The 26788-nt window shown below is 40.2% G+C and overlaps 1 protein-coding gene across 10 annotated transcripts in view; it reads left to right on the forward strand.

Moving 5' to 3' along the window:
• Window positions 1-26788, forward strand: part of DLGAP1 (DLG associated protein 1) — a 932188-nt gene that overhangs the window by 621026 nt on the left and 284374 nt on the right. For 5 of the 10 annotated variants that reach the window (XM_027575621.2, XM_027575619.2, XM_027575622.2 and 2 more), the window contains exon 4: window positions 1055-2086. In XM_027575621.2, coding sequence (XP_027431422.1) covers window positions 1127-2086 — 960 coding nt within the window. In that variant the 5' untranslated portion in view covers window positions 1055-1126. Of the gene's footprint in view, window positions 1-1054; window positions 2087-6563; window positions 6676-6953; window positions 7149-26788 lie in introns of those variants that run through there. The other 5 variants (XM_027575623.2, XM_027575628.2, XM_027575625.2 and 2 more) reach the window with 3 other exon arrangements.

Consider the following 26788-nt stretch of genomic DNA (forward strand, 5'->3'; position numbering starts at 1 on the left):
GTCCGACTCTTGGTTTCGGCCCAGGTCATGATCTCAGGGTTGTGAGATGGAGCCCTGGGTCATGCTTCCTACTCTGCTTGGTGCCTGCTTGAGATTATCTCCTTCTGCCCTTCCTCCCATTCTCCCCTCCATGCTCTGTCTCCTTCTTTCTCTCAAATAAATACATCTTTAAAAAAAAGAAGCTCTCGATCCCTCTAATGACAGAAAACAGGGGCAGATTTTCTCTATAGCTCTGATTTATTTGCCACCATTACTGTTTTCAACTCTAATTACTGTGGTGTTGGGGAGTGGGTATTTGCGAGCTATAATTGTTACTACAGAATTCTAATGGGAAAGCATGTGACAGAAGATAGAAAGATATATCTTCAAGTTATAAGGGGCCAGTCGCTTCTCTTATTTTTTTCCATCCACATTTATTTTATTTACATTAATGGAGTACTTACTATGTGTTTACCTAACTGGCCTGGGGCTAGGTAGGAGGATAGAAAGGTGACTAAGAAGTAAGGTGGCCTGCAAGAGATGAACTAAACCAGCCCAGGAATGCCTGAGACAAACAATTCCACAGGAGCTGAGAGAGTGTGCAGTAGATGCCATGGAAACACAGAGGGGAACTAATTCTCCCTGCAAGGGGGATCAGCAAAGTCTTCCCAGAGAAACTGAGCCCTAAGGGGTTGCATGCTTTACGCTTAACAGACAGTTAAGACTAAAACCAGAAAAGCAAGGGAAAGATCCATCCAGTTATTGGAATCCTGGGGGCGGGGGGGGGGGGGGGGGGGGGGGGGTTGCTTTCAAATAATCTTAAAACAATTTAGCATTCCTTTTCCAGGTTTACTAGCTTTCACCCCTCCCATCCCCGGGTATCTGACTGGAGTGGGGTTTCCCACTCTACAGAGGTGATAGAGCTTTTCCAATCACGTATTAAAACTGCTTTCAAGGACCGTGCTGAGTTCTTCTGCCAGAAAGGGAACACAGTAGCAGACACTCAAAAGAGCAACATCTATTTACCCAGAGAAGCGTTAACCATTTTCCTTGTCTTCTTCTTCCTTGCCCCCAGGTCTTTGCAGAAGACGGGTCTGGAACCTAACCACGGGGTGTCCATGACCCCCGAGGTTGCCGCCCACCAGCAATGAAAGGCTTATCAGGCAGCCGCAGCCACCACCACGGCGTCACCTGTGATTCGGCCTGTGACTCGCTGTCGCACCACTCCTCCGACCGCAAGCCCTACCTGCTGAGCCCGGTGGAGCACCACCCCGCGGATCACCCGTACTACACCCAGCGGAACTCCTTCCAGGCCGAGTGCGTGGGCCCCTTCAGCGACCCGCTGGCCAGCAGCACCTTCCCGCGCAGGCACTACACGTCGCAGCAGGAGCTGAAGGACGAGTGCGCCCTGGTGCCCCGCACCCTGGCCACCAAGGCCAACCGCATTCCCGCTAACCTCCTGGACCAGTTTGAGAGGCAGCTGCCGCTCAACCGCGATGGCTACCACACGCTGCAGTACAAGCGCACCGCCGTGGAGCACCGCAGCGACAGCCCCGGCCGCATCCGCCACCTGGTCCACTCGGTCCAGAAGCTCTTCACCAAGTCGCACTCCCTGGAGGGGCCGTCCAAGGGGAGCGTGAATGGGGGCAAAGCCAGCCCCGACGAGACGCAGACGGTGCGGTACGGCAAGCGCAGCAAGAGCAAGGAGCGGCGCACAGACCCCAAGGCCCGCCCCAACGCCTCCCCTGGCTGGTGGAGCTCCGATGATAACCTGGACGGCGACATGTGCATCTACCACGCACCATCGGGCGTGATGACCATGGGCAGATGCCCCGACCGCTCGGCCTCGCAGTACTTCATGGAGGCCTACAACACCATCAGCGAGCAGGCGGTCAAGGCCTCCCGGAGTAACAACGACGTCAAGTGCTCCACCTGTGCCAACCTGCCTGTCAACCTGGACGCGCCACTCCTGAAGAAGAGCGCGTGGTCCTCCACTCTGACAGTCAGCCGTGCCAGGGAGGTTTACCAGAAAGCCTCGGTTAACATGGACCAGGCCATGGTGAAGTCAGAGTCATGTCAACAAGAACGTTCCTGCCAGTACCTTCAGGTACCATTTATGTCAAGTGATGGATGCTTAGAAATTGTACCTGCTAAGTGTGTGGTGTTTTCTCCTGGGCCCTAGTCTTGGTCCTGCTGTGAATTGTCTGCATGAACCTGAGCAAATTATTTAAGAGTTTCTCTGGCCAACTGCTCTTATCAGGAAACCGGCTACCCAACTCCATCCAGTTATCTTGAGACACTAGATATAAAAGTGCTTTGAAAAGCACGCCTACATAAAGGCAAGGAGTTATTAACGTTTAGCGTTCCTCTTTCGTCTGAGGGAACATGGGATAGGGAGGTGAGAAAAGGGGAGTCTACACAGAATTTTAAAATAAATCCACCTTTTTTCTTTTTCTTTCTTTTTTTTTTTTTTACAAAAGTCAACAATGATCTTTTGAATTTTGGAAGGAGTTTTATTAGATCTATCCAGAGGGTGGGTTTTTTTTTCCTTTATTGTAAAATTCTGCCTTAAGCTATTTGTTTGGGAAACTTGATCTATCTCCTCACCATTGTAATTGTTATCACCACCTCCAACACTAACCACACTCCCACCCAAACCCCCACCCCCACCCCCCAGAGCACAGGGCATTGGAACACTGCCCCGGGCCCTGAGGAAGTGGAGGTCAGGCCAGTTTGGGGACCTGACAAGCACGGCTGCCGAGACCCAGCAAAACGGAGAAGAGGAGGAAAAGCAGGGGGAAGCAGCCACAAAATAAAATGCAATTAGTGTCAGTGTGTAAATCCCACACACGTATAGACCCGAGGCAAGCCGCTCCTCCTGTTTCAGTCTCCTCATGTCTTTCGCTAATGCCCTTCCATTCACTGAACCTAGATTCCCCTGGATAAAAACGTCAGGAGCAGAGTCTTTTTCTTTTCCCCCTCCCCACCCCACCTTACCCCCCTGCCCCGGGGCCAACTCCTCTATCTGGTAATTGTCATTTTTCCCAAGATAATAATCCTCCCTGAAAAAGGACCCTCATATTTTTCCTTTTCACGGTGCCTTTTTTTCTCTTTTCTCTCCTGTACACCCATCTTTTAAAAAAAAAAAGAAAAGTTTGTATTGGACTATAAAGGCATGCCATAATCATTTCTCACTCTCATCCTAAGAAGAAATGCAAGGAAAAAGTCTTGCACTGAGAAATTCTACTTTTTGCTCTCTGAATTGCTCCTGACAAATCTGGCTCCCTTGAGAATGCTTCTGCCAAGCCCCGAGAGTATGCCAGGTGGGCAGTCACCGGGCAAGGACATCCCAGTGTTCAGAAGAAGCCACCAACATGCGGATAGTTTTCACAAAGAGCACACAATTCCAGTAGTCAGTTTTTCCCACTCAGAGTGGTATTGACTCATTTACTATAAGGTTGCTAGAGGAGTTAAGCCATCAAGAATTATTAATGGAATTTTAGAGCTAAAGAGTACATCTATTCCAACCTCCTCACTTAGTATATAAAAAACTAGCCTCGAAGAAAAGTAAAGGCTTAGTGGGTTATTCTGTTATATTGTTAGTATAGAGGGAGAAGAGAATCCAAGTTCACTTAATTTATAGAAATGACTATAACAAGGGTTACAACTGAAGCTTTAGAAATTCCTTAGGCATATCAATCTTACCCACCACCTAGAATAAAGTATTTTGATTAGAACATCTGTCCTGAAGAAAGGATGGGTAATGAGATAGGAGCCCTAGAACAGGATAGTTTATCTATGAAAGTTCTGTAATGGGTGGGAAAAAAAAAAAAACAACAAATTTAAAAAAACCTAGACTTTAATAAGTAGTGATGAGATTAGATAAGAAATATTAGATTAAGGAAGAAAACTCTACAAGGATCCAGGAACAGCCTTTGTTAGTGACAAAATGCCTTTTATATGCTTGCATGATTGCCTACGTTCTTCTTGCCTCAAATTCCTTTTTCTTTCTTTTTTATGCCTTTTTGCAGTAAAAGGCTCAAGTAGTGGAGAAAAGTGGAAGGATAAGGAAACTGATATTGATTGAAAATCTCCAGTGTATCAGATGCTATAGCAAATGTTTTCACATTGGTTATTCCATTTAATTTTTAAGATAATCCTGAGAGCTTGATATAATAATACTCTGATTTTACAAGAAAGGAAACTGAGATGAGAAATATCAAGTGATTTTAAAGCCACATGGCCAATAAGCTGCAGAACTGAGAATTAGACTTATATCTATTTGATGCAAAATAGCTCTTTCCAGTACATCCCAGCACAGCCCTGGAATCAAGGGCATGAAAATAGTGAACAGGAGGGAAAAAAATCTGTAGAGCAAACATATTATTATTAAAAGCTTTTCAGTAAAATGAGGATGAAAGCTTGAAGATTTAAGTATGAGATTTAGTATCGTAGCATTATTAGATCTCATATTCAAAAGATTTGGGAATTCTATTTTCAAGGTATTTACCTTCTTTTAAGCCAGTTTTTTAATGAAATATCTGGGGCTTACAGAGAGGTATAAAGAAAAATAATAATAAAACAAACACCCAGTTATACGTAACCCAGCTGGAGAAATAAAACATTAATTACAATGGATCACTTATATACCTTCCCCAATCCCATTTCCTTCCCTTCGTCCCCAGAGTAACAGCTAATATGACTCACTACCCAAAGGACCTTTGCTTTTAATTCTGAAGTTATTGAAAGATTGAAAGAAATTAATATTTTCTATCATACATTGGGCAATAATTAACACTGGGCCAAGCTAGTTAAACCCTCTAAATATAAACTGAGCTCAAAGGCACACCTTCTTTAATAAATATTGACATTTATTGAGCTCCTATTCTGTGCAAGGCTTTCAGACTGGAAAAAAAATTTCCGTATTTCAGTGTGAGCAAGTAGTGGGCCTAGCAGACAAACTATATGTACAACAGTGTGTTCTTCCCACCCAGCATGCAGAGTTAGTTAAAGGGCTCCTCGGAAGAAGGGGAAGAAGGAGGTGCACGTTCACAGGGGGAGGGAGGAGAACAGGAAACTCCTGAAACTGGACTTTCTCTCCAGCTCTCTTCTTTCTTTAGAAAAAAGAGGGACTCCACCATCGTACCGAAGCTCCTCTCAGGAAGACAGGTGTAGCCAGCCCCTGCCCGCTCCCATGGAATGATTTCATTTATAAGCTCATTCTTAGAAGCAAATTTGGGGAAATGAAGAAAAAAATATTTTTCAGTTCTATTATCTTAATTACCAACTAATAGTGAAACTGGATTTACAAATGTTTGACTTCAACCTCACAAAGTTTAGTGGATAAAGCACTGAACTTCAAAGGAGAGGGTCTACGTTCTAGTCACTGTTTGCCATTAACGGGTGAGCGGTCACTGATTAACCAGTGATCATCATCTCAGCTCTCTGGGTCTCCTTCCTCTGCTGTAAGATGAGGCATTTGGCCTAGAGGACCTGCGATCTGAGTTCACATTTTTAACCTCCTTAGTTACATATGAGGAGTACTAATTAGAGCAATTTTCAAGAGTTGCAAGGCCTGGAAACTCTCATTTAATACATGTCTACCAAAAGTACATGTTTTTCCAATGTTATCTAATTGGCTCTGTAAAACTCTGTGAAGTATTTTACAGTCGAAGAAACTGAGATTTAGTAAATGAGGTTAAGTAGCTTGCCTAAGGACCCACAGTTCCAATGCGGCAACATGGAGGGTCAGAACAGACTCATCTGCCTTCAAAGCCTGGGGTTTTCTCTCTACCATGACCAACCCCGGCCCCTTCCAAATATAAAACAGAGGGAGGAAGTGGCATGTATCAAATACCTGTTATGTGCCAGAAACCACACAGTATCTCATTTCGTACCTGAAATAACTTTGTGAAGTATTATGTTTACTCCAGCTTTGCAGGTGACTAAACTAAGGCACGAACAATGAAATCACTTACCCAAGACGGCATAGATAGTAAGTAAAAGAGCTAAGACTTGCTCCGAGATCCGTCTGAGTCTAAAATGTGCTCCAGGAATGGAAATAAATGCTTTTTACTTTCATTTTATTCCCTGCTTTATTCTGTAGCAAATGTACACGCTCCCTTGACCTCATCTCTGTACGTGCAGTTAGGCACGCAGGTACAGGAAATGTGACCCATCTTAGACAAGCAACCGAAGGACTGATTTGATTCGAGACCGCACAAAGGTTAAATTAATAGTCACCAATAATAGAATCTAAATACGAGTAAAGTTCTGATTCTCTCTTTGGAGAATTACCACTTGGAATTACTTTAACTTCAGCCATTGCCATGGTTATACAGAAAATGAGGAGTCTGTAGGTATTTGGCCTCTGTTTGACATTGATTTAGAAATAAAATACTGTAGCTTGAAATTAAGGCAAGATCCAGTTAATACAGTCAATTGTGATCTGTGCTCACTCAGAAGCTGTTTGTAGTTAATAAAAAAAAAAGACTCCCTTTTTTTCCCCCCAATATTGTTATTTTTAAATGTCAAGAATCAGATGTCGGCTGTTTAGAATCTTGTACCCCTGCCAGGGACTGGTACAGGGTTTGGAGCAGGGACATGGATTTGAAGACATTAAAACTGTTTAATTCTCAGTTGAGATGTGGTTGGCTTTTATACATTTGGAATAGAGCATTTATGGCACATCTCCGGGTAAGTGCTAATAGTTAAGTAAATAAAATAGGAATGGGCTGGAAGGAGTAAAAGGAGTTTTTGTTGTTGTTTTGTTTTGCTCTAAATGAGCAGGATTCTTGGTTCTGTATATGCCTCTTTATGTGAACGGTTCTGTGTTGAGTGACTAGCATCTAAAGCCATTCAGAGGAGCAAGATTTTAGATTTCCAACTGTTAACCTGAAAAAAAAAAATCCCTTCAATCATGTATTTTGCATTCATCCAGCACCAGAAACAGGAAAAGGGAAACAAAACCCTCTCTCCGGTAGAAGTAGAGACACACAGGGAGAGAGAGAGAGAGAGAGAGAGAGAGAGTGCAAGACAGAGACGGAGAAAGAAAGCCACTCTCAGAGATGAAATTTTAGGAGAGCGAAATGATCGACCTTTTTAAGGCTGAGTGGGTTTCTTCAGTTTGTGTGCAAGTTTCAAGAAATGGAAGGACTGACCAGGTTTGGGTACAACTCTTTTATTACTTTGTATTTGGTGATAGTATGTTGTTGGTTTGAGAGGGGTTTTCTTTTGGGGGAAGGGAATAGTTTTTGTTATTTTATGTCTTCTCTAAATAATAGCTGGTAAGACTGAAAGAGCTAATAAACTAATGTATATACAGATGGTAAGTAAACAGGTTGAGACATTGGATACCTACAAATCGGTGTCTCCAGAGGCTTCATAAAATCTTTCATGGACACATTTGATCTAAGATGCTAGGTGCTATTAGAGGTAATTGTGTGGCTAGTGATTGAAATGTGATCAGTTGTTTTCTATGACAAGGATCCTGAATGCTTCCTGAATGCTTACGATTCCTTTGCAAAATTAAAATTTCCGGAAGGCTGGGTTTCTGGGTTTTTGGGTTTTTTTTTTTTCCTTTTTCTTCCTTTTCCTTCCTTCCTTCCTGGGGTTTTTTTGTTGGTTTTTTTTTTTTTTTTTTTTTTTTTTGTCTCTTGGTTAAATTAGACTCCACAAAAGATCACTGAAGAATCATTCATAACATGCATGAAGCCAGGATTTTTTTTTCCAGTGGAAGTACAACTATTTTTCAAATTTTGTTCAAGATTATTTCAGTCTTTGCCTAGTGAGAGTTTTTCTTTCCCTGGCTGAGGTTTTCTTTCCTCTTGTTTTAGAACAATTTAAATTATATTAAATCAATTAAAACTATTTATGTGAAATGTGTGACAGTGCTGAGCAATTCTGCTAGTGACTTTGGTTACTTGGTTACTGCGATGCTTGCTTGCTGCCTTTTAAAAAAAAACCGTCAACCACATTAATTAATAATTTTCTTTATTTTTAATTTAAATTGCTTTAATAATCCATTAAGGAGTGTCAGGATTCTTGAATGTATTTCCTTCTTGGCTTACACAATCTTCTCCCTGTTTTTTCACTGATCTTAGTAAATATATCCTCTTTGTTGATAGAAAAAAAAGGTTACTCCTGCCTGATCCTAACTTTGAATGTAGAATCAAATGTGCAGCTAGCAGAATCCTGGTAATTCTCCCTCTGAGTCTAATTATCACTATTGCCCATATCCAAATAATAGGGGAGATGTGGGTGAGACAATTGGCAAAACATTGTCAGAAAGCAGGGGTCCAGAAAGAGTCAGTGGTAGCCAAAGGAAGCTCGAAAAAGAAATAGGGAATCCTTCTTGAAATTTGTTAAAGAAACTTTATGATTCTTGGTCTGCAATTTCATTATTCTAAAGTACTTGGTTAGCCACCATCAAAGGTTCCGTAACACATGTTTTCTGATCAGACAGAGTCCAATCTACTAATGGAAGGTATAGCACAGCACTGGTTAGCATAGAAGAAGAGAAAAAACTAGCCTTGGATCTCTTCATGGCCAGTGGCCTTTATTTCCTCTTTCTCTATCCTCCTTAGAAAACAGGTTGCTTGGTTGCAAATTAAAGGCTAAAGCTCCAGGTAATCCTTCACATTCTCTGGAGAAATATTCATCCATAATCTCTTGTCCACTTGAGATCATAGCTTTGCACAACTTTCCATAAACAGTGATCTGTGAATGGTAGAGCACACTGGTCTTTTGTTTGAGAGTTTATAGGGGCTACTAAAAAATATATGCAGTATTACCAAGTTGGCTTTGATTTGGTGATTAGATTAGGTTTTCATTATTTTGTTTTAGGTTCAAAGGCACCAACCTCTCTTAGTAGGTTATTGTGCTTCCTAGTATGCTGTTGAATCATGGAGAAATTCCATCTTTTTAGGTCTAAACAGTTGAAACTAGAACTTCACATGGTTCAAACCATAATACCCCTTGGTCAGATTTTTTTCTGTCATTTGCCAGCTTAGTAGAGAAAAATTAAAATTGGCCTTTTCAAGTAAAACCAAGTTACTAATGATATCTGCAAAGAGTTATGTGACCTCACTGATTTTCATTACTCATTTGAACTTTGAACCCATAACTTTTCCCATTGGATAAGAATAATATGTGTGTGTAACTTCCCATCCAGGGCTCATTTATCTGATTCTCATGATCATCTTGCTCATCCCCTATCATTAGGTTCTGTCCCTAGTAACTGCCATTTGGAACACCGTTTTGGCACAGGGAAATTTTTTTTTATTTTATTTTTGTAAATGCATATTTAAATGTTTTTATAAATTCTTAGACTGAAACCACAGTGGGGGTAGGGGGTATGCTTTAATTTTTTTTAATGAATGATTTATTCTCCTTCAACCCAGTCCTCTCTCTAGCTAAAAGATAGATATAAAGAATGAATTAATTGCTGTTATACAATTTAAAAAGGTAAAGGAGGGAATATAGTGTAAAGAGAAGCATGTCATCTTGCTCCTTGTGTTGCTTTTGACCAGTTTTTTATTTCTGGTATTTTTTAACTCTTTTCTTTCTTCGAGAACATTTGTATGACCAAGGAAATTCTGATTCTTTGGTCTTTTAAGTATAAGAATATATAAAACTATCTTTAAAAAGCAGTTGTTTTTTTATTTGCTCAAGTTAAGCAGTATACCCTACTTTGTTTCCATTTCTAAGATAAACTCCTAATTACATTTGCAAAATAAGATGTCTAGACAAGTAGATTTTTTCTTTCATGCACTTGAAGTCACTATCCTCTATCAGTTGAAGTTTCTACTCACTGTTCTCACAGAATTAGGAAATTTCCTACAAATTCAGTCTTGTGACATCACAGAACTGTCTGGGAAGCAGAATTACATGGAGTCCATAGTTACCATATGTAGTATGCATGTGTACAGGACTATCTATACACGTTATACCTGCATAGACATCCCTGCACCCATACTTCAAAATTTGCATTTATATGTATGCTTTCTTTGATCTCTGATTCATGACATAGGATCCATTTTAAACACACAATTTCACAATGTCCATGGAAGAAGAATGACTATAAAGTGGGGAATCACATTTTTCAAAGATCTCACTAGAAAACTCATTACTTTGCCTTTACACTGATTTTATTGAATTTCATCTCAGACCATTAGTATAAACCAGTTAGGGGTGTCGTACTTCCCTGGTGTGAGGAGAAATCCCTTTCATACAAAGAGACATCCAACAACAATGAAAGGAAATGACTTCTGCTCCGCTTGCCTTTTTTTTTTTTTTCTCCCACTGTTTAATATTGGCTTGCAAAATTGTCTAACTCCTCCCTGATTTTACTCTCCTGGTGCCTAAAATCTGTGTAAAGAATCAAGCAGGTTTTGGTTTTTTGTTTTTAGAAAAATGATAGTGTTAGCATTTTAGAACCTCCTCATTGGAAGACCATCTGGTATACCTTCTCATCTACAAATTTCTCCTTGCAAGGTGGATATAGCAATTTCCTGCCTACCTATTTCTCATCTAATAATCACCTTATGGAAGAATTCTTTGAGATTATTTAGTCCAACACCCTCTTTCTAAAAATGACAAAAATAAACCCTAGGGAGACACCTTGGCTGATAACAAGATCAGTCATCTTTCGGTAGCAGGCTAAAACCAGCATACTCACTGTCCAGCTACAGCCCTGTTCTTTTTCCCATTATGTCTCACACATCTGTGCAAACCTTTAAGGCTCTTTTCAAAGACTAGTTTACCCATCCTTACCACATCTTTTTAAGGCAGCGGGGTCAAGGCACAAGGAGACAAAGGGAGGAAAGAACTGATCTCAAATTTAGATTTGAAGCATGTTTGTGGCTTAAAAGATTCACAAGAGATGAAAACAGTTGTTGACTAAATGATTACCTGCAATTTATAATTCCGTGGTTACTAATGGGGCAGGGTAGTAAATTTTTAACTTCTGAAAAATAGAAATAGGTGTATTTCTCCTGTTATCCCTGTCAGTCCTTCCTGCATCTCAGTGGTCTCATTATGAAAAAACCATGTACCAAAGGAGGACAAATGGAGCAGAAATGCCCCATGTTTGGATATGTCATCTTTAAGCACTATACTCGGAGCTCTGGGACTAGTCTCTGAAGACCATGTACTTTCTCTGGGTCTTAGGCTATCTTGGTAGCCAGCTCCCCACACCTCTCACCTTACTTTTCTGGGATAAAAATTGTTAACATAGCTGGGACCATAAATATAAAATGCTTATGGTCATATATATGCATAGCCACTTGCTCTTTCCTGGAATATTTAGGACAATGATTCCTTAACTTTATGTGCACAAGAATCACCTTGAAAGTGGCTAAAAAATGAGGATTTCTGACATCAACCTAAAAGATTCTGAATCTGTCGTTCTGGGGTGATTCCAACACAGAGATCAATCTAAGAGCCACACTGTAACCCCAGTCTAGGGAACTATCAGATTACATTTATCATTGTATTTACTGAAGGGGGCAGTAGAGTCTAACAGATGAAAACGAGGGCTTCAGGTACCCCATTAGCTTTACTATCGCTGCTGACTTCCAACATGATTTTGGCCTCCCTTCACTTAGTACTTCCATTTATGTACCTGTAAAATGGGCATGATGAGATGACTCTTTTGTTTGCTCGTGTCCTAGAAAAAAATTCATTTCTGATTCGGGTAATAAACAAAAAACAGTGTGAAATGTTTTGGGTTTACAAATCTTCAGACATCAAAATGCTTCACCGCTTCTTCCTTTGTTTCCTGTGCCATAACACTTTTTATATTTTGCTTGATGCAACTTTCATTAAACCAGGATTATGTTGAGCACATCTGATTCCCTGGTAAAGGAAAGCTCTCTCCCAGCATCGGATGCCTGTCAGTCTTCATCCCCATATGGGTTCAAGGCTCCTTTGCCCGTGTTCCAACTGAACACACGATGCTTTTGTCCACAGAAGAAAAGATCACAAAGGGTAGATCTTTTGCCAGCTCAGCATCAATGGGTCAGGTTTTCCCCATGGCTTATATTTGGCCACAGAACACCAATCCTTCTGGCTTCCTGAAGCTTTCATTTGTTCACGGAAGACCTGCTTTTGCTTTCATACCTTGAGTCTGCCAAGACTGCCTTATTCCAAGCAGCTTTGGTAAGTCAACAGGACAAGTGTAATCAACAGCTATGGAACTTGTCTACAAGGGGACTCTATCCATTTGCCTCCCTTAATGACTCATCCAGGTGTTCTGAGGAGTATTTCCAGCACACGACTTTGATGGGTGGGCGTTCTTCTGCCACTGCTAGCAGATGACCACAGGCCCTTGTCCACCTCTCTTTTTTGCTCAGGCCCAAAGTCCCAGATGAATCGCCTCCATTCCCAAGCCAGCACTGGTCTGACTGGGGGCCCCTCCAGCAATAAATAGGTACAGAGAGAGGTGCGCCTTTCAAGTCCCTTTACAAATCCCAACTACTTTTAATCTTTGGAGAATTCATGTCTTTTTTTTTCTTTTTCTCTCCGTAACTAGTACAAGTTTAGCTGGCTTTTCGGTAACTCAGGGGGTGTCAGTGAAAGTAACTGTCATTTGTTTGCAAATGTAACCTGAGCTTTCTGAAAATGATTCCCATGTAAAATGTTTCCCCCGTAACACTCCTCCAGCCTTCCAGTTGATTTTAGATAGTTTCCTGTTCTCCCACCTCTTGGAAGTATTCCATGGCACGCTGAGCAGACACTTTTCGTCAAAAAAAACCTATAAATAGCTGATTTTTCCTGCGTGCTGCCTTCTCTCTAAGGCTTTCACAAAGGAGGTGAAACAAATCCACCAAAAACAAGAACCCTCTGCAAGGGGTGTGTGGTGAGGCTTATAAAAATTCAGATCCATAGGCCGAAAATTGTCGTGTAGGTCGCTTTGCCATATTTGGCTTATGCAATTGCTGCACAGAAAAGGAAACATTTTATTTCATGCCAGATGATCTCATGAACTGAATAATCAATCAAAAATGTCTCCTATGAGCTTTCATGCTTCTTTAAAAATACATATTTTGACTTTTCATGCTGCTTTTAAAAAAAAATCCCAAAGCCAACTGTTATTAGATTCCATTGGTAAATCTAGATAACCTGTGGCCATTCCATGGCAGGAAATTGGAAACTCCATCCTTGTTTCTCCTCCAAACTGACCTTGCTTGCCTTCTCTTTGTCCTCTATGCCCCACCCATCAGGAATATCACCCCATCTCGCAGAGTGGTGTTATGGAACTCCCTGGAAGACTGTGTGCATGCTGGGCAAGACCTTAATAATGCCCTTCACTGATCTTACTGCAGAGACCCTCAGAAATCAGTTATGTGAGGTTAATTATACTGCTTCCTACTTCTACCTCCCCATCCCCTGAACCCTACTGAGCACAAGAGAATTGGGCTTAGCTGTGCTTTCTCTTGTTCCTGTCTTCCTCGTCTCTCTTCTTCCCTGATTTTTTAGGTAGCTATTTTATTATATAATTGGGATGAAAGACTACCCCAAAACCATACTTACAAGGAGGAAACTGAGGCCTGGAGAAATTAACTGGCTCGCCCAGGACTCCTCAGGTGTAGAGAGCAGTGCAGAAGCAGGGCCAGCAGATTTTTCCCAGTTCCTCTTACCTCAGGTTAGTGCTCCGCAATCATGTAGCACCAGGTGTTCATTTATCGTGGTATTCTGTGTGTTCAAGAAATTCTGCCGCCTGCCCCACCCCTGCTTTTCCCACTCCAGGCACTGACTAGGTCTAATTTTGTTGTGGTTTATTCTGTGGCTAGAGTTTCTGGAGAGTGCATCTCTTCTTTATGAATTCCCAGCAAGCGTGCACAGTCAGTAGAAGCAGGTGTCAGAAAGAACTTCAATGGCCAGTTAGCCCAGTGCTTTTTGCACTTCTGAAACACGGAATTCCTTGTTCAGATGCAGCCAACTTTAAGAAACAATTTAAAATAGAAGCAAGAGTAGGAGGATTCAAATCCAAATCCCTTCCGCCCTCAATCCACTGCCCTGCTAAAACCCTGATCAAAGTCCAAAACATGTTAGGTAGCTATCCCAAGGTTGGTAAGTTTAATTAGCAGCAACGGCTCTCCCCGGCTGCAGTCCTGGTGCCCCATCCATGAAAACAGCCGATCATGGGGCACCCAGAGTTCCATATTGAGTCACGCTATAAAATCACTTCTTGGCTTTGACAGGCAAATTCTTGTATCACCTCATACCTTCTTCCTTGCCTGTGACCCAGAGAGAGGAACTGACATTTTGGAGAACACACAGGGCCCTTGATTCCTTTCCATAGCACCATACTGAGCATCTTCTCATCTCCATTACATGCCAGATGCTCTTGCATGTGATAACGAATGATGGCAATGAGAAAAAGAAGGCAGAGAAAAGGCGATTGAAAAAGTTCTACGGGCCTACGCTTAATATATATTGTCCTTATTTCTGAAAGTTACTGGGGTGGCCCTTCATACCCTCATTATACACAAAATGGGGTAACTAATTTGCTTGAGATTATACTACTCGTATCTGACATAATGGAGATTTAAACCCTGCTCTGATTCCAAAATCTGTTCACTTTCCAGCATATCATGCTGCCTCTACTTTGGAAATATTCCATTTGTTCTTTTCCTGAAGGATTGTTTCTTGATGAGAATCTATTTTAATAACAATTTTAAAAATGATCAGCTATGGTGAGGGGCACCTGGGTGGCTCAATTAAGTGTCTGCCTTTTCTCTGTCTCCCACTCCCCCTGCTTGTGTTCCCTCTCTCACTGTGTCTCTGTCAAATAAATAAATAAAATCTTAAAAAAAAAAAAAAGAAGTGTCTGCCTTGGGGTCAGGTCATGAACCCCGGGTCCTGGGATTGAGCCCTATGTCAGGCTCCCTGCTCAGCGGGGAGCCTGCTTCTCCTTCTGCCACTCTCTCACCCTCTCAAATAAATAAATAAAATCATTTTTTAAAAAAGGATCAACTATGGTGAAAAAAGAGAACCTGCCTCTAGGATTGGCTATAAAGTTAAGTCTAGTTTGGAAAGTGGCCATGTTAGAAAGCAAGGAACATGTGAGATTTGTCTACAAAGTCAGATAGACAAATTGTTAAATTGTAGTAGAACAATATTACTTCATGTAACTGGAAAATTATACCTCAATCTATGAAACAACCATCTCTCAAGGTTGTTTTGATTGTTATATGTTTCAATGGCAAACAACATTATTGACCCCTGGAGACTGCCAACCTGATTGTAGTTATGATGTTGTTGATAACACTGTAAAGTTATGTCCAAATAAATGCAGTATTAAATGCCCATTTAATATCCTTTGCTTGGTTTAATGTAGGGATGTTTGCGCCCATGAGAAGTGATTTCACTGAAATGATGAGGAAATGAACTAGGAATCCCCAAACCCAATTCCTCTGTAAGTCACTGTGACTTTATATTTTGTCCTTTTGGGAGACCAGAGTGTTATTTCTCAGGCATATTGTGAGTCAGAATTCTGCTTTGGTGCATGAGCTCCATATATCCCAGGTTGTTAACTAAATATTTAAGAAGTTCACCAATTTTACTCTTTGTTAAATTATTACTCTAGATCTTTAGGAAAAGATAAGTTCCCCTGTAGGTCTACCTTTAGAATGCTTCTTAATTCCCTATAAATGTATACTTAATTGAGTCGTATGATATACAGTGCTGCGCACTCATGTATGTCACCCTAGAGGTGGCTGCATATATCCAATAAATATATGCTGTTCGAGGATGTTAGTAGAGTTTAAACTAAATTCTTATAATAGGTAACAATATGGAATGGTCAGACTTCAGAAATGCATCAGTATAAAAGAACTGATAAAATGCAGTTAAGTCATGAACTTGGAAGTCAATGTAGTCTGTATTATCCCACTTCTCAACTCATTTGGGATTTTTCCTCATGTACCTATATCTCACTGCAGGTAATTCAGTGTTCTAGGAAGCCCTTACTTAATGCACTCCCGTCTTTGTTTAAACCCAGATGAAATTCATTTGAAGGAATTGATATAGTCTTAATATGTCCCATAGCCTCCACCTTCTCTTGGTTCAATATTTTATAAAATACCCCCATGCATAGGAATGAAATGTTAAGAATTCACTAAATTAAACCACACCAATTTGATTGCATTTAATTAGATTAATGGATGAATAGAATGTAGCATTGTATTTCTTAGCTTCAACCAGGGATGAATCCACCCAACTATCAAAATATGTAGTCCCTTTGCATTATCTAGATCATAAGCGTATAATAAAAATTTTTGTTAAGTGGTTTAATAGAATTGCCATTCTCAACAGCCTTTCATTCAACCAAGATTTATTTAGCGACTGTGTGACCCAGACTGAAATCTGGGAGAGGTGCCTAGATCAACGTGGGAAAGGAAAGACCAGTTTGGGGAAAGGGACACAACAGATAAGGTAGCCGCCCACCCAGCTTGTGAAAATAAGTAAATGCAGGACAGGATTTGGCTTGTAGTTGACAAAATGATATAGAATATTTTTTTCTAAAATACTCAAATTTCCCAAAGATGAAGGATACATTTAGCCTGGAGGCCAAACTCAAACAATTTAACTCTCTGAGCAGTATTTCTAAGGATGAGCAATGGTACGAGGGAAGAAAGAACAGGGAAAGACTCCCCAGAGAGGCCTAGGAGGCATCAGATATCAACCAGGCTGAGCCCAACTACCAGGCTTCTGGCCCCGGAGGCAGTGGGGCTGCCCAGGCCCTCGAGAAGAAATCTGGGCAGAGAGCAGAGCACTGGTGGTAAGGGGAGGCATCCTCCCATTCATTCCGCATCTGGTGCTCAGCTCAGCCACAGGCCAGCAAGACGGGATGGTGGGATTCTGTAGATGGCCATGCAACACCGTGCACCCAGAGAACAGAGATGCAGCTGGGGCTGCCCTTGGAGACCTAAAAATTCACAGGCACAAGAGGAGTTCTGAGAGAGCATATGAAGAGATAGCCCCAGGGAATAATGAATGGGTTTATCATGCCAAAACTGAACTGTATCCCCAGATCATATATCTGAAGGTGCTACTGTTAGATTAGGAAGATTTCTTCCTAACAAAGGCATCAGATCCCAAGTTAGGGGGAGAGCTTCTTAAAAAATGTGTAATGGGAGGCTAGATTAACATGTCAGGGATAGAGCAAAGGAAATTTGGGCAGATGGTCCTTTTAAAGCACATAGTCTTAGTTCTATACTGTCCAATATGGCAGCCGCTAGCGACAAGTAGCTACTGAAATTCACATTAATTTAAGTTAAATAAGAACACAAACTTCAGTACCTCCGTCACAAGAGGCCACATTGCTAGTGCTCAGCAGTCAGGGGTGGCTGGTGTTTACCCTATGGGACAAACAGATATAAAATATTCCCATTGTCACAGAAAATTCTATTGGACAGCCTTGTTCTAGTTGTTTTTAATATAATGACTTCTAGTAGTTGTTTTTAATATAATGACTACCACTAGATTTGGGCTTTGCCAAGAGAAGGTAACATCCTGTTGGGATAGCTCATGCTTAGAGGTGTCAGAACCAGCCAGTCCTTTTCCACTCACACACATGGGCCTGGGGAGGCCCAGGGAATGAGGGCTGTCCTGCGTGAACGCTGTCCTCCACTCACTCACTATGTGGCATTAAGTAAGCCACTTCCACACATCCTCCAGCCCCTCTTGCAAAATACTTACCTCAGGAGTTATTTTGAGGAGTAAATTCTATAAAGGAGCTAGTTTTCAGTAAGTAAAAGCAACTTTCCACTAGAAACATGACGACAAGCTTGGGATTTGCCCAGATTTCAGCTACCATGTATCCATCAGTCATTGTGCACAGGACATTGTGCTGGGCACCTCACGCAGTTTCCCTTGCTCTTCCCCTCTGCCCTGGCGCTGTCCCACCTGGGAGCCCTACTCTGCTCCCACTCTGCATTGTGTACCTGGCTCGCCATTAGCCCACCAGGTAGTACCTAGAATATTTCCACTCATGCTTTTGGAGCTTTGGGCTGAAGCTTTCCCCTGGGCAATGCAAAATTGTTTTCCCATTCACATTTATTTGTAAATTATGATTGTTGGCACCTCTAGGAGCTGCATCTGGGTGCAAATAGATCCAGAAGTTGGCAATGCATAGTAGTATGTGCATGGCCGTTCACACAGCAGGCGCCAATCAGCCTCCCCTCCCCACCAACAGGTATGGTTGGCATCATAGTTGCACCTGAGCCACTCCTGACCAACTCAGATTCTTCTGCCTTTGATCAAAGGGCAAGAGCTTTCTAGAGAGGCCCTTAGAGTATTCATTATGGGTTATCAGGGCAGTGTTTAATTTAACCCTATTCACTGAGATGAGCGAATCTCACACCTTCCCACTGCACACTAAAAAATTAATGTACTGATCTATGGGTGTCAGTGTGAGACTTATGCACACCATTCTGATTTATAAATAATAATTACCTACTTGGATAATAGGCAGTAGTCTCATGGAATGATAACCACGATGTACTTTCTAAAGTAGGCTTCTGTTTTCAGGGAACTGGTATTACCAAAAACATGCTGTCTGGCCTCATTTGTTTATTTACCTAACTTGAAAAGCCCTATTTCCTCATACTACTCTCTGAAAACAAGTGTTCTTTGGCCATCTTTGAGGCCTGGAAAGAAAGAGATTGCTTCAGCCCAGCAGGCCAGAAAAATGCCATTGGTGGCAGGCCAGTTGGAAAGCTCACTTTCTGGAAAAGGCCATTCTAGAAGAGCTTCCTAAGGCAGAACTCCTTGATTCAGACCCTCAGAGGAAGAGGGGTCCCAGGCATGGAGCATCTGCAGGGAGGTCATTCATGGGACTGAGGTAGCCCAGAAGCAGAACTGAGGAATAGCTTGACTGATGACTGAATTAATCCTACCTTGAGAAGACCCGTTAGTGGGCAGGGTGGGGGGTTTAAGGAGAACTCGGATGAAGAAAGGCAGGGCATACCTATCCCCCTTCTTCAAGGGTTCTTAGCCTGGGGCTATGGACATTTAGACCATGCAAGAGTGCACTCTATGGGGTCAGTGAACTCTAGGACTTAAAAAGCCAGGGAGGAAAGGTATTTGTGTTCATTCTGCTGGGGAGAAAAGTCCACAGCTTTTATAATGTCCCCCAAAGAGATAAAGATAAAAAGCCACTAACAGGGGCATCTAGGTGGCTCAGTCAGTTAAACATCTGCCTTTGGCTCAGGTCATGATCCTAAGGTCCTGGGATGGAGTCCCGCATTGGGTTCCCTGCTTCGCCGGGAGTCTGCTTCTCCCTCTGCCTGCCACTTCCCCTGCTTGCGCTCTCTCTTCTCTGTCTCTCTCAAATAAATAAATAAAATCTTAAAAAAAAAAAAGCCACTAACAAGTTTAAGTTATGGTATCATTAAAATTAGGTCATTTTCCCTTAAAAACTTAAAATGGATGACTTCCTTTTTTCCTTGTAATAGTTCATTAGAAAAACCTTTTGGGTTATAATCTTAGACTAATTTGAGGAATGTGCAGTTTTTAAAGAGTTGTCATTGTGGGTGCATATTACCTGAAATAAGTAATTCCTCTGTTGGAACTTGGAGATCCTATTACAAAGTCAAGTTTGTAATACGATTTATTTGTAAAGGAGCTTTTCCTGAGTGATTGAATGACAAAAAAAAATGAGGATTTCCCTTCTATAAGGGTTGAGGCTGAGAGGAGAGGGAAATTCAAAATTTTGTGAAAGCAGTTCCTACTCTCATAGCCCAGTGGAACTAGATCCTTAGATAAATATAAAACAAAACAGGGATGCCTGGGTGGCTCAGTCAGTTAAGCATCTGCCTTTGGCTCAGGTCACGATCTCAGGGTCCTCGGATCGAGCCCCGCATCAGGCTCCCGGCTCAGCGGAGAGCCTGCTTCTCCCTCTCCCACTCCCCCGGCTTGTGTTCCTTCTCTCACTGTGTCTTTCTCTGTCAAATAAATAAAATAAAATCCTTAATAAAAAAAAAGTAAGAAGAAGCATAGACACTTGAACTTCAACTTGAACACAGAATATGGGGGCTTAATAGGAAGAAGGATTTCAAGCTGTGGTTTAGAAAGAAAGGATAGAAAAGAAAGGTTTCCCCATTTGAAATGCTCTCTCTCTGAAGCTTTGGAGCCAGACAGCTGTGCTCAAACCCTGTGTTTACTGATCATGCAACTTTGAGTGAGTTACTTAACCTCTCCTGTCCTCTGGAATATGAAGATAATACCTATCACATAGGGGGTTTGAAGGGATTAAATGAGTTAATGTAGTGTAAAAGGTGTGGAACAACGCTTGGAAAGGGTTATTATGTAATGCCTCAATAAATGCTATGATTTGTATTAAGCCTAAAAACATGGTTTGAAACGAGAGACCAGATTTAAAGGCACCGAGGAAATCTTACCACTAGAGATCACAATGATATTTAGTCAGGCTTTTGATGAAATCCTAAGTGTCCGTGTTAGTTTCTTATTGCTGCTTTAACACGTTACTGCCAACCTAGTGGCTTAAAAAGACACACACGTATTACCTCATAGTACTGGAGATCAGAAGTCTGAGATGGATCTCACTGAGCCAAGGTCAGAATCAGCAGGGTTGTGCTCCTTCTGGAGGTTCTAGGGGACAATCCATTTGCTTGCTTTTTCCAGCTTCCAGGGGCCTTGCCCATATCCCTTTACTCCCGCTACTTCTTCGATCGTCAAAGCCAGCAAAGCCTCACTCTTCTGTGTGTCTGTGCTCAGGGCTCCTTCTCTGATTCTCCTTGCTTCCCTCTTTCCTTTACAAAGACCCTTGTAATGACTTTGGGACCACCCAGATAACCAAGGATAATCTCTCCATCTCGAGATCATTACCTTAATCACATCTGCAAAGTGCCTTGTGCCGTGGAAGGTCATGTCTTCACAAGTGCCATGGATTAAGACGTGAGCATCTTCGGGGAGCCCCTATTCTGCCCGCCACACAATCTACCACCTAATACATGATATACTTCTTAAGCCTAACCATTTTGTAAACTTTGTGTGAAAAGTACATGAAAGCATCCATCCAGGGAATATCAGCTAAATGAGACCACTGTATATATGCAGTACTCCCTGAAGACTTCTTTTATGTGGACATGGAATTTTCAATTTTTGTATCTGTTAGATTCTTTAAACTCTTAGACTATTTAGACTATAAAATGATTAAGTTAGTCTATTTTAAACTAAACTATTTTTAACTGTTGGGTCTAGCTTCCCTTTTGCCTATGAATTCCATATTTGCTGTTTCCTTTTCATTTAAAATGTTTATTAGTCACTTTATAGTAAAACACCAATTCTTTATATACTTGAAATCTCCTTCCAATATCTATAAATGTAAACAAGTACATTTTACACATTTGCAATCAACGTGCTATACATATTTTTGCCTTTTGTGGTACGTAATACAATTTTTAATTCAAACCCTTGTGAGCACTAACTATAATTTCGGCACTCTGTGAAGGACTAGGAATACAAAGTTGAAAAGACATGACTCCTGTCCTCAAGGAGCTCTTACTATAGTGGAAGGGGGAGGGGTACTGATGATAAGAATTTTTAAAAAGGAGAAAACATTTTTAAAATATATAGAATTACCTAGACTTGGACACTGAACGACTGAGGTGTCAGGAAAGAAAGAGTAATGATGATCCGTCTATGGTTTGAAAAACTGGGGGCATGTCAACATGTCCAATTGAGAGAGATAATATGGGAGGAAAAATAGGATGCGGAAGATGATTTAGTTCTAGACATTTTGAATCTGATGTGCCTTTAGAATATCCAGTTGAAGATGTCCCATAGGCAAGCATTCGTTCATTCAAATACAACTTGGAAGGTTCTTGCAATAATCCAGACAAGAGATGACTGTGATTCAGACTAGGGGAGAAGCAATAAAGATGGAGGGAATTCAAGATGATCTCTCTACCTGACCTTAAAGGTGTCAGATTGGTCAAAAATCCTCAGATGAGGAAGATAGAGTGGAGGCAGCTGAACATATGATTCTGGAGTTCAGGATGATGTCAGGACTGGAGAAAGGTTTAACGGGGTTATCATGTGGCAGGTAGAGCCAAGTTTGAGAGTGAATGAGATCACACTGGGGCATGTGTAAGTTAGAAGATGAGGCAATACAGGCCAGTTTCCCGGGCTACACAGATGTTAACGCACAGACCGGAAGCAAAGAGACGCAATAATAAAGAGCCGGGCGCCTGGGTGGCTCAGCCGGTTGGGCATCTGCCTTCGGCTCAGGTCATGATCCTGGAGTCCCGGGATCGAGTCCCGCATCAGGCTCCCTGATTGGCGCAGAGTCTTCTTCTCTCTCTGCCCTTCACCCTGCTTGTGCTCTCTCTCTCAAATAAATAAAATCTTAAAAATAAAATAATAAAGAGCCAGAAAGATAGGAAATCAAAACAGCATGGAAGTAAAGGGAGAAGAAGATTTCAAGAAAGGGAAAGTTCAACAAGGTCAACTACCAAAGAGTGGTCAAGTTGGACAAGGAATAAAAAGTCTATAAAGGAATCTGGCAATTAGGAAGTAACTACTGGATGTGCCAGTAGTTTTCCTAAAGTGTTAGCGTAAAAATCGTTTTGTATTCATCTGTATGCATACATGTGCTTATCATTTTAACAAGTGCTTATTTATTTTAATGTCTATCATTTTAAAGAAAATATGCGTAGCTATTGAAGTATGCTAATACACCATGATCAGAATACTCATTTCTCAATTATTTAATATTCGAATTTTTTTAAATTTTTCACCATTATGAATAATGCCATAAAAATCTTTTTCAATAAAATGTAGAAACTTTTTTCCTGGTTAGTATTTCCAAATGTTATGCACCATTCTTCAATTCAAGAAAAAAAGTACAAGTAAATCTTCGTATCTCAAAATAATTTAAATATTCTAATTTGGAATAATTATTCTGCAGAGATTTTTTTCGCTCTGTCATTTTCAGATGGAGATAATCACAAATGTCTGGACTATTGTCAAACCTCAAGTGCACACTTCTAGAACAAGCATCTCCGTAGCAACTACATGCTGAAACCCTCTCGATGTAGCAGTGTAACATAATAATCTGTACATGAATCCATTTTCTTTCTCTACGTTACAAACAGTTTAACACCCATTTGTAATAGGTTTCTTCACTTTCAAATGACTAATTTCCCACCTATTAGCTATTTTTGTTGACCTCACTTTACTAGAGATCCTCAATCTGAGTTTTATTTTAGCAATCACAATTCTCTCATCTAATTAACAAAAAAATTGGGCCATTGCCTCAGTGGCCTGCATTCAACCTTATTTTGACTGGCAATTTTCTAATAATATCTCACTGTCCTTCCCACCCCCATCTTTAGAATAGTAGTTTCTGTTTCATGGAGTTCATCCTCTCCCCCATTCTCTTTTGCCCCATTCTATTTCTCTCTCTCTCTCTCTTTGCCTTTCCTCTTTTTTATCTAGTAACCTGTCCAAATCTTTTACTGTTACAAATAACTCAAGAAGTATCAAATTATTCAGTAGAAATTCCTAGAATTAGATTAGCCCGGCCAATGGGTGTGCAAAATGTGAAGGATTTTTGCACATATTACCCGTTGACCTCTAGAAAGACTATCTGAATTTTTACCCAGTACCAGTTTCCATTCTTGACACCTTTTTAGAAGATTCTCCTCTGTTGTAATACAAACCCACCTCCCTTTAACCTGGATGTGAGTGCCATATGAAGTAAATGAATTACTCTTTCACAGGGCAATCAGTCAAATGCTTCATGATTTATTATTCGCTCCTAACTTTTCATTGTTCCATCTTCAAAAGACTAAGTTCCTTCAGCAATTCTTCAGCAGTCCAGAACTGGACTTTAAGCACTTTCAGCATCCCAAATGACAAATCATATCTAGTTCCAAGAAAAGCAACATCCTTCTTAACTTGTGATATAATTGTATGAACAATATTTCAGTTGGACTTCACAACGTTCATTGAAAATCTTTGGATACAAACACTCTCCTTCTATCAGTGCACTAGCTTGTCTAGCAGTCATGCCAGACCCTGTCTTGCCCTTGGGTAAAATCTGTATGCCATTTTTTCATGGAAAATCACAGTGACATGTTTCTCCTACCCTGAGCTGTGCACTTAAATGGTTTGACATAATGTAAAATATCGTATTTCTCTTTATTAAATGTCACCTTATAGATATGAATATATCTTTCTAGCTCAGGGCCAGCCCTCACTGTTGTGTAGGTTGTGCATTATCTAACTCCAGGAAATACTGTTTATATTAGGAGTTATCTTAGTGTTATTTATTACTATAATTTTCCAGCAAGTGGTAGTAGAATCTTGAGGAAGGGACAGCTTGCTTCCAATTCACCCACCTAAAAGTGCCATTTGGACTACCAAAAAGAGTTTTCACCGTCGAAATTAGAGAATATGAAATCTGACATACAATATTTTAAATATTTTCCCAAGATGCATTATATTTTAAATCTCATAATAGTGTCTAATATATCATCATCAAAGTTGATAATTGATAATTAAAAAAATGTTCAGAACAGGGTCAAAAACAGAGGCTTATGCATTCAACTACAGACCATCCTATAGTTTTTCATTCATTTCATTTCATTATGAACCTCCTATCCAGTCTATACTTCTTCATTATATTTACAAGTTTTTCATCTTATTAAATGATACTAATCTGTTCTTTGTACCTGTTAGCTCATTTCTTTTTTAAAAATCAAGTATTGGGGCACCTGGATGGCTCAGTCTGTTAAGCATCTGCCTTCAGCTCAAGTCATGATCTCAGGGTCCTGGGATCACGCCCCGCATCGGGCTCCCTGCTCAGCAGGGAGTCTGCTTCTCCCTTTCCCTCTCCCCTCCCCATCCCCACTTATGCTCAATCTCTCTCTCTCTCTCTCTCAAATGAATAAATAAAATCTTTTTTTAAAATCAAGTATTATGGGGCAGGTTCATACAGTTAAGATACATTTACTGGGGAGATTTTTTAGACTACATAAGAAAATAAAGAAGATCATAGAAATCACTCAGACATAATCACTGTGAATATTTCTGTGCTGTTGCTGTTCTTTAAAATACTCATAATATTGAGCAACCTCTGAGTAAACTCACCAAACAGAAAAAAAGAAAGCATCACATAGACACTAGTAGGAATGTAGAAAAGAACAAGGACAAATATACAGTAGATATTAAAGCTATCGTATGAATAGAAGAGAAACAGACATCATACCAATCTATGAAAAACTTAAGTGATTAATTTCATAGGAAATTAAATTCTTCAAAATGTGATAGAAACAGAAACCATTAGGTGTATAAATATAAAAGTACCCTGTCCATTTCTTAATTCCATCAAAAAGATTGTTTAAAGTAAAAATTATAACATTTTACTATGGGGTTTATGATGTATTTAGATATAACATATATGACAATAATATAAAGGATGGGGATATAAATGGAATTACACTGTTCAAGGTTCTCACAGTTTGCATGAAAAGATGGGCTATTAAGTTTAAGTAGACACTGATATGTAAAATCTTTAATCAGTTTTGAGTTGATTTTTGTGTATGTTGTAAGATAATGGCTCAACTTTATTGTTTTGCATGTGGTTATCCAGTTTTCTTAATGTCATTGCTTAAAGAGACTATCCTTCCCCTGGTGTTAAAAAAAAAAAAATGAAACCATATCCATGACAATTTATGAAATTGCCACATTAATTTAAAATTTACTCAGAAAAAAGACCAGACCCAAAGAGTTCTAGGAAATTTGCAAGGAAGAGGTAATCCCTGTCATACAAAAGTTCTTTTAGAGATCTGAACAAAAGAGATGCCAAATTCATTTTAGGATTTATATAATCTTAGACAAGGGCAGTTTGAAAAAGGAAAATTTTAATGCAATTTTTTCCACAAATCTGATGCAAAAATTCTTTGTTTTAGAATTTTTTTAAAGATTAATTTATTCATTTGGTGGGGGGAAGGGGTAGAAGAAGAGGGAGAGAATCTCCAAGCAGACTCCCCACTGAGCATGGAGCCAGACACGGGGCTCAATCCCATGACCCATGAGATCATGACCTGAGCCAAAACCAAGAGTCGGACACTTAAACAACTGAGCCACCTAGGTGCCCTGATGCAAAAACTCTTAAGAAGTGTATCAGTAAAATAAATAATTGTAAATAATTTAAAATAACATGACCAGATGGGATTTATTTCGTAATGAAAGGAAGGCTTAACATTAGAAAAGATACTCATGTAATTCACAGCCTTAGGAAATTAAAGGAGAAAACACATGACTATCTTAATATGTACAAAAAAGATATTTTGTAATATTCAACAACTATTAATGATTTAATTAAAAATTATAACAAATTAGAAATAGAAAAGAATTCTTACAGTGTATCTACAGATAAATAGCTCACAGGAACTTTGTGCAATGTTGGATCATCCCTTTTAAATCCATGAAGAAGATGACAAACCTCCTCTAAGATGTATTAAACTACATGTTGCCCGGTTATTATTATTATATGGTTATATATAATTGACATATAACATTAAATTTGTTTCAGGTATAAGATATAACAATTTGGTATTTGTATATATTATGAAATGATCACCACAATTAAGTCTAATTGACATTCATCACCATACATGATTACAAAAAATTTTTTTTCTTGTGACAAGAATTTTCAAGATCTATTCTCTTAGCAGCTTTCAAATACGCAATGCAGTATTATTAACTATAGTTACCATGCTGTATATTACATCCCAGGACTTACTTATTTTATAACTGGAAGTTTGTACAT

Source organism: Zalophus californianus, chromosome 14 (genome assembly GCF_009762305.2).
Source record: "Zalophus californianus isolate mZalCal1 chromosome 14, mZalCal1.pri.v2, whole genome shotgun sequence".
In the NCBI taxonomy this organism is placed as follows: domain Eukaryota; kingdom Metazoa; phylum Chordata; class Mammalia; order Carnivora; family Otariidae; genus Zalophus; species Zalophus californianus.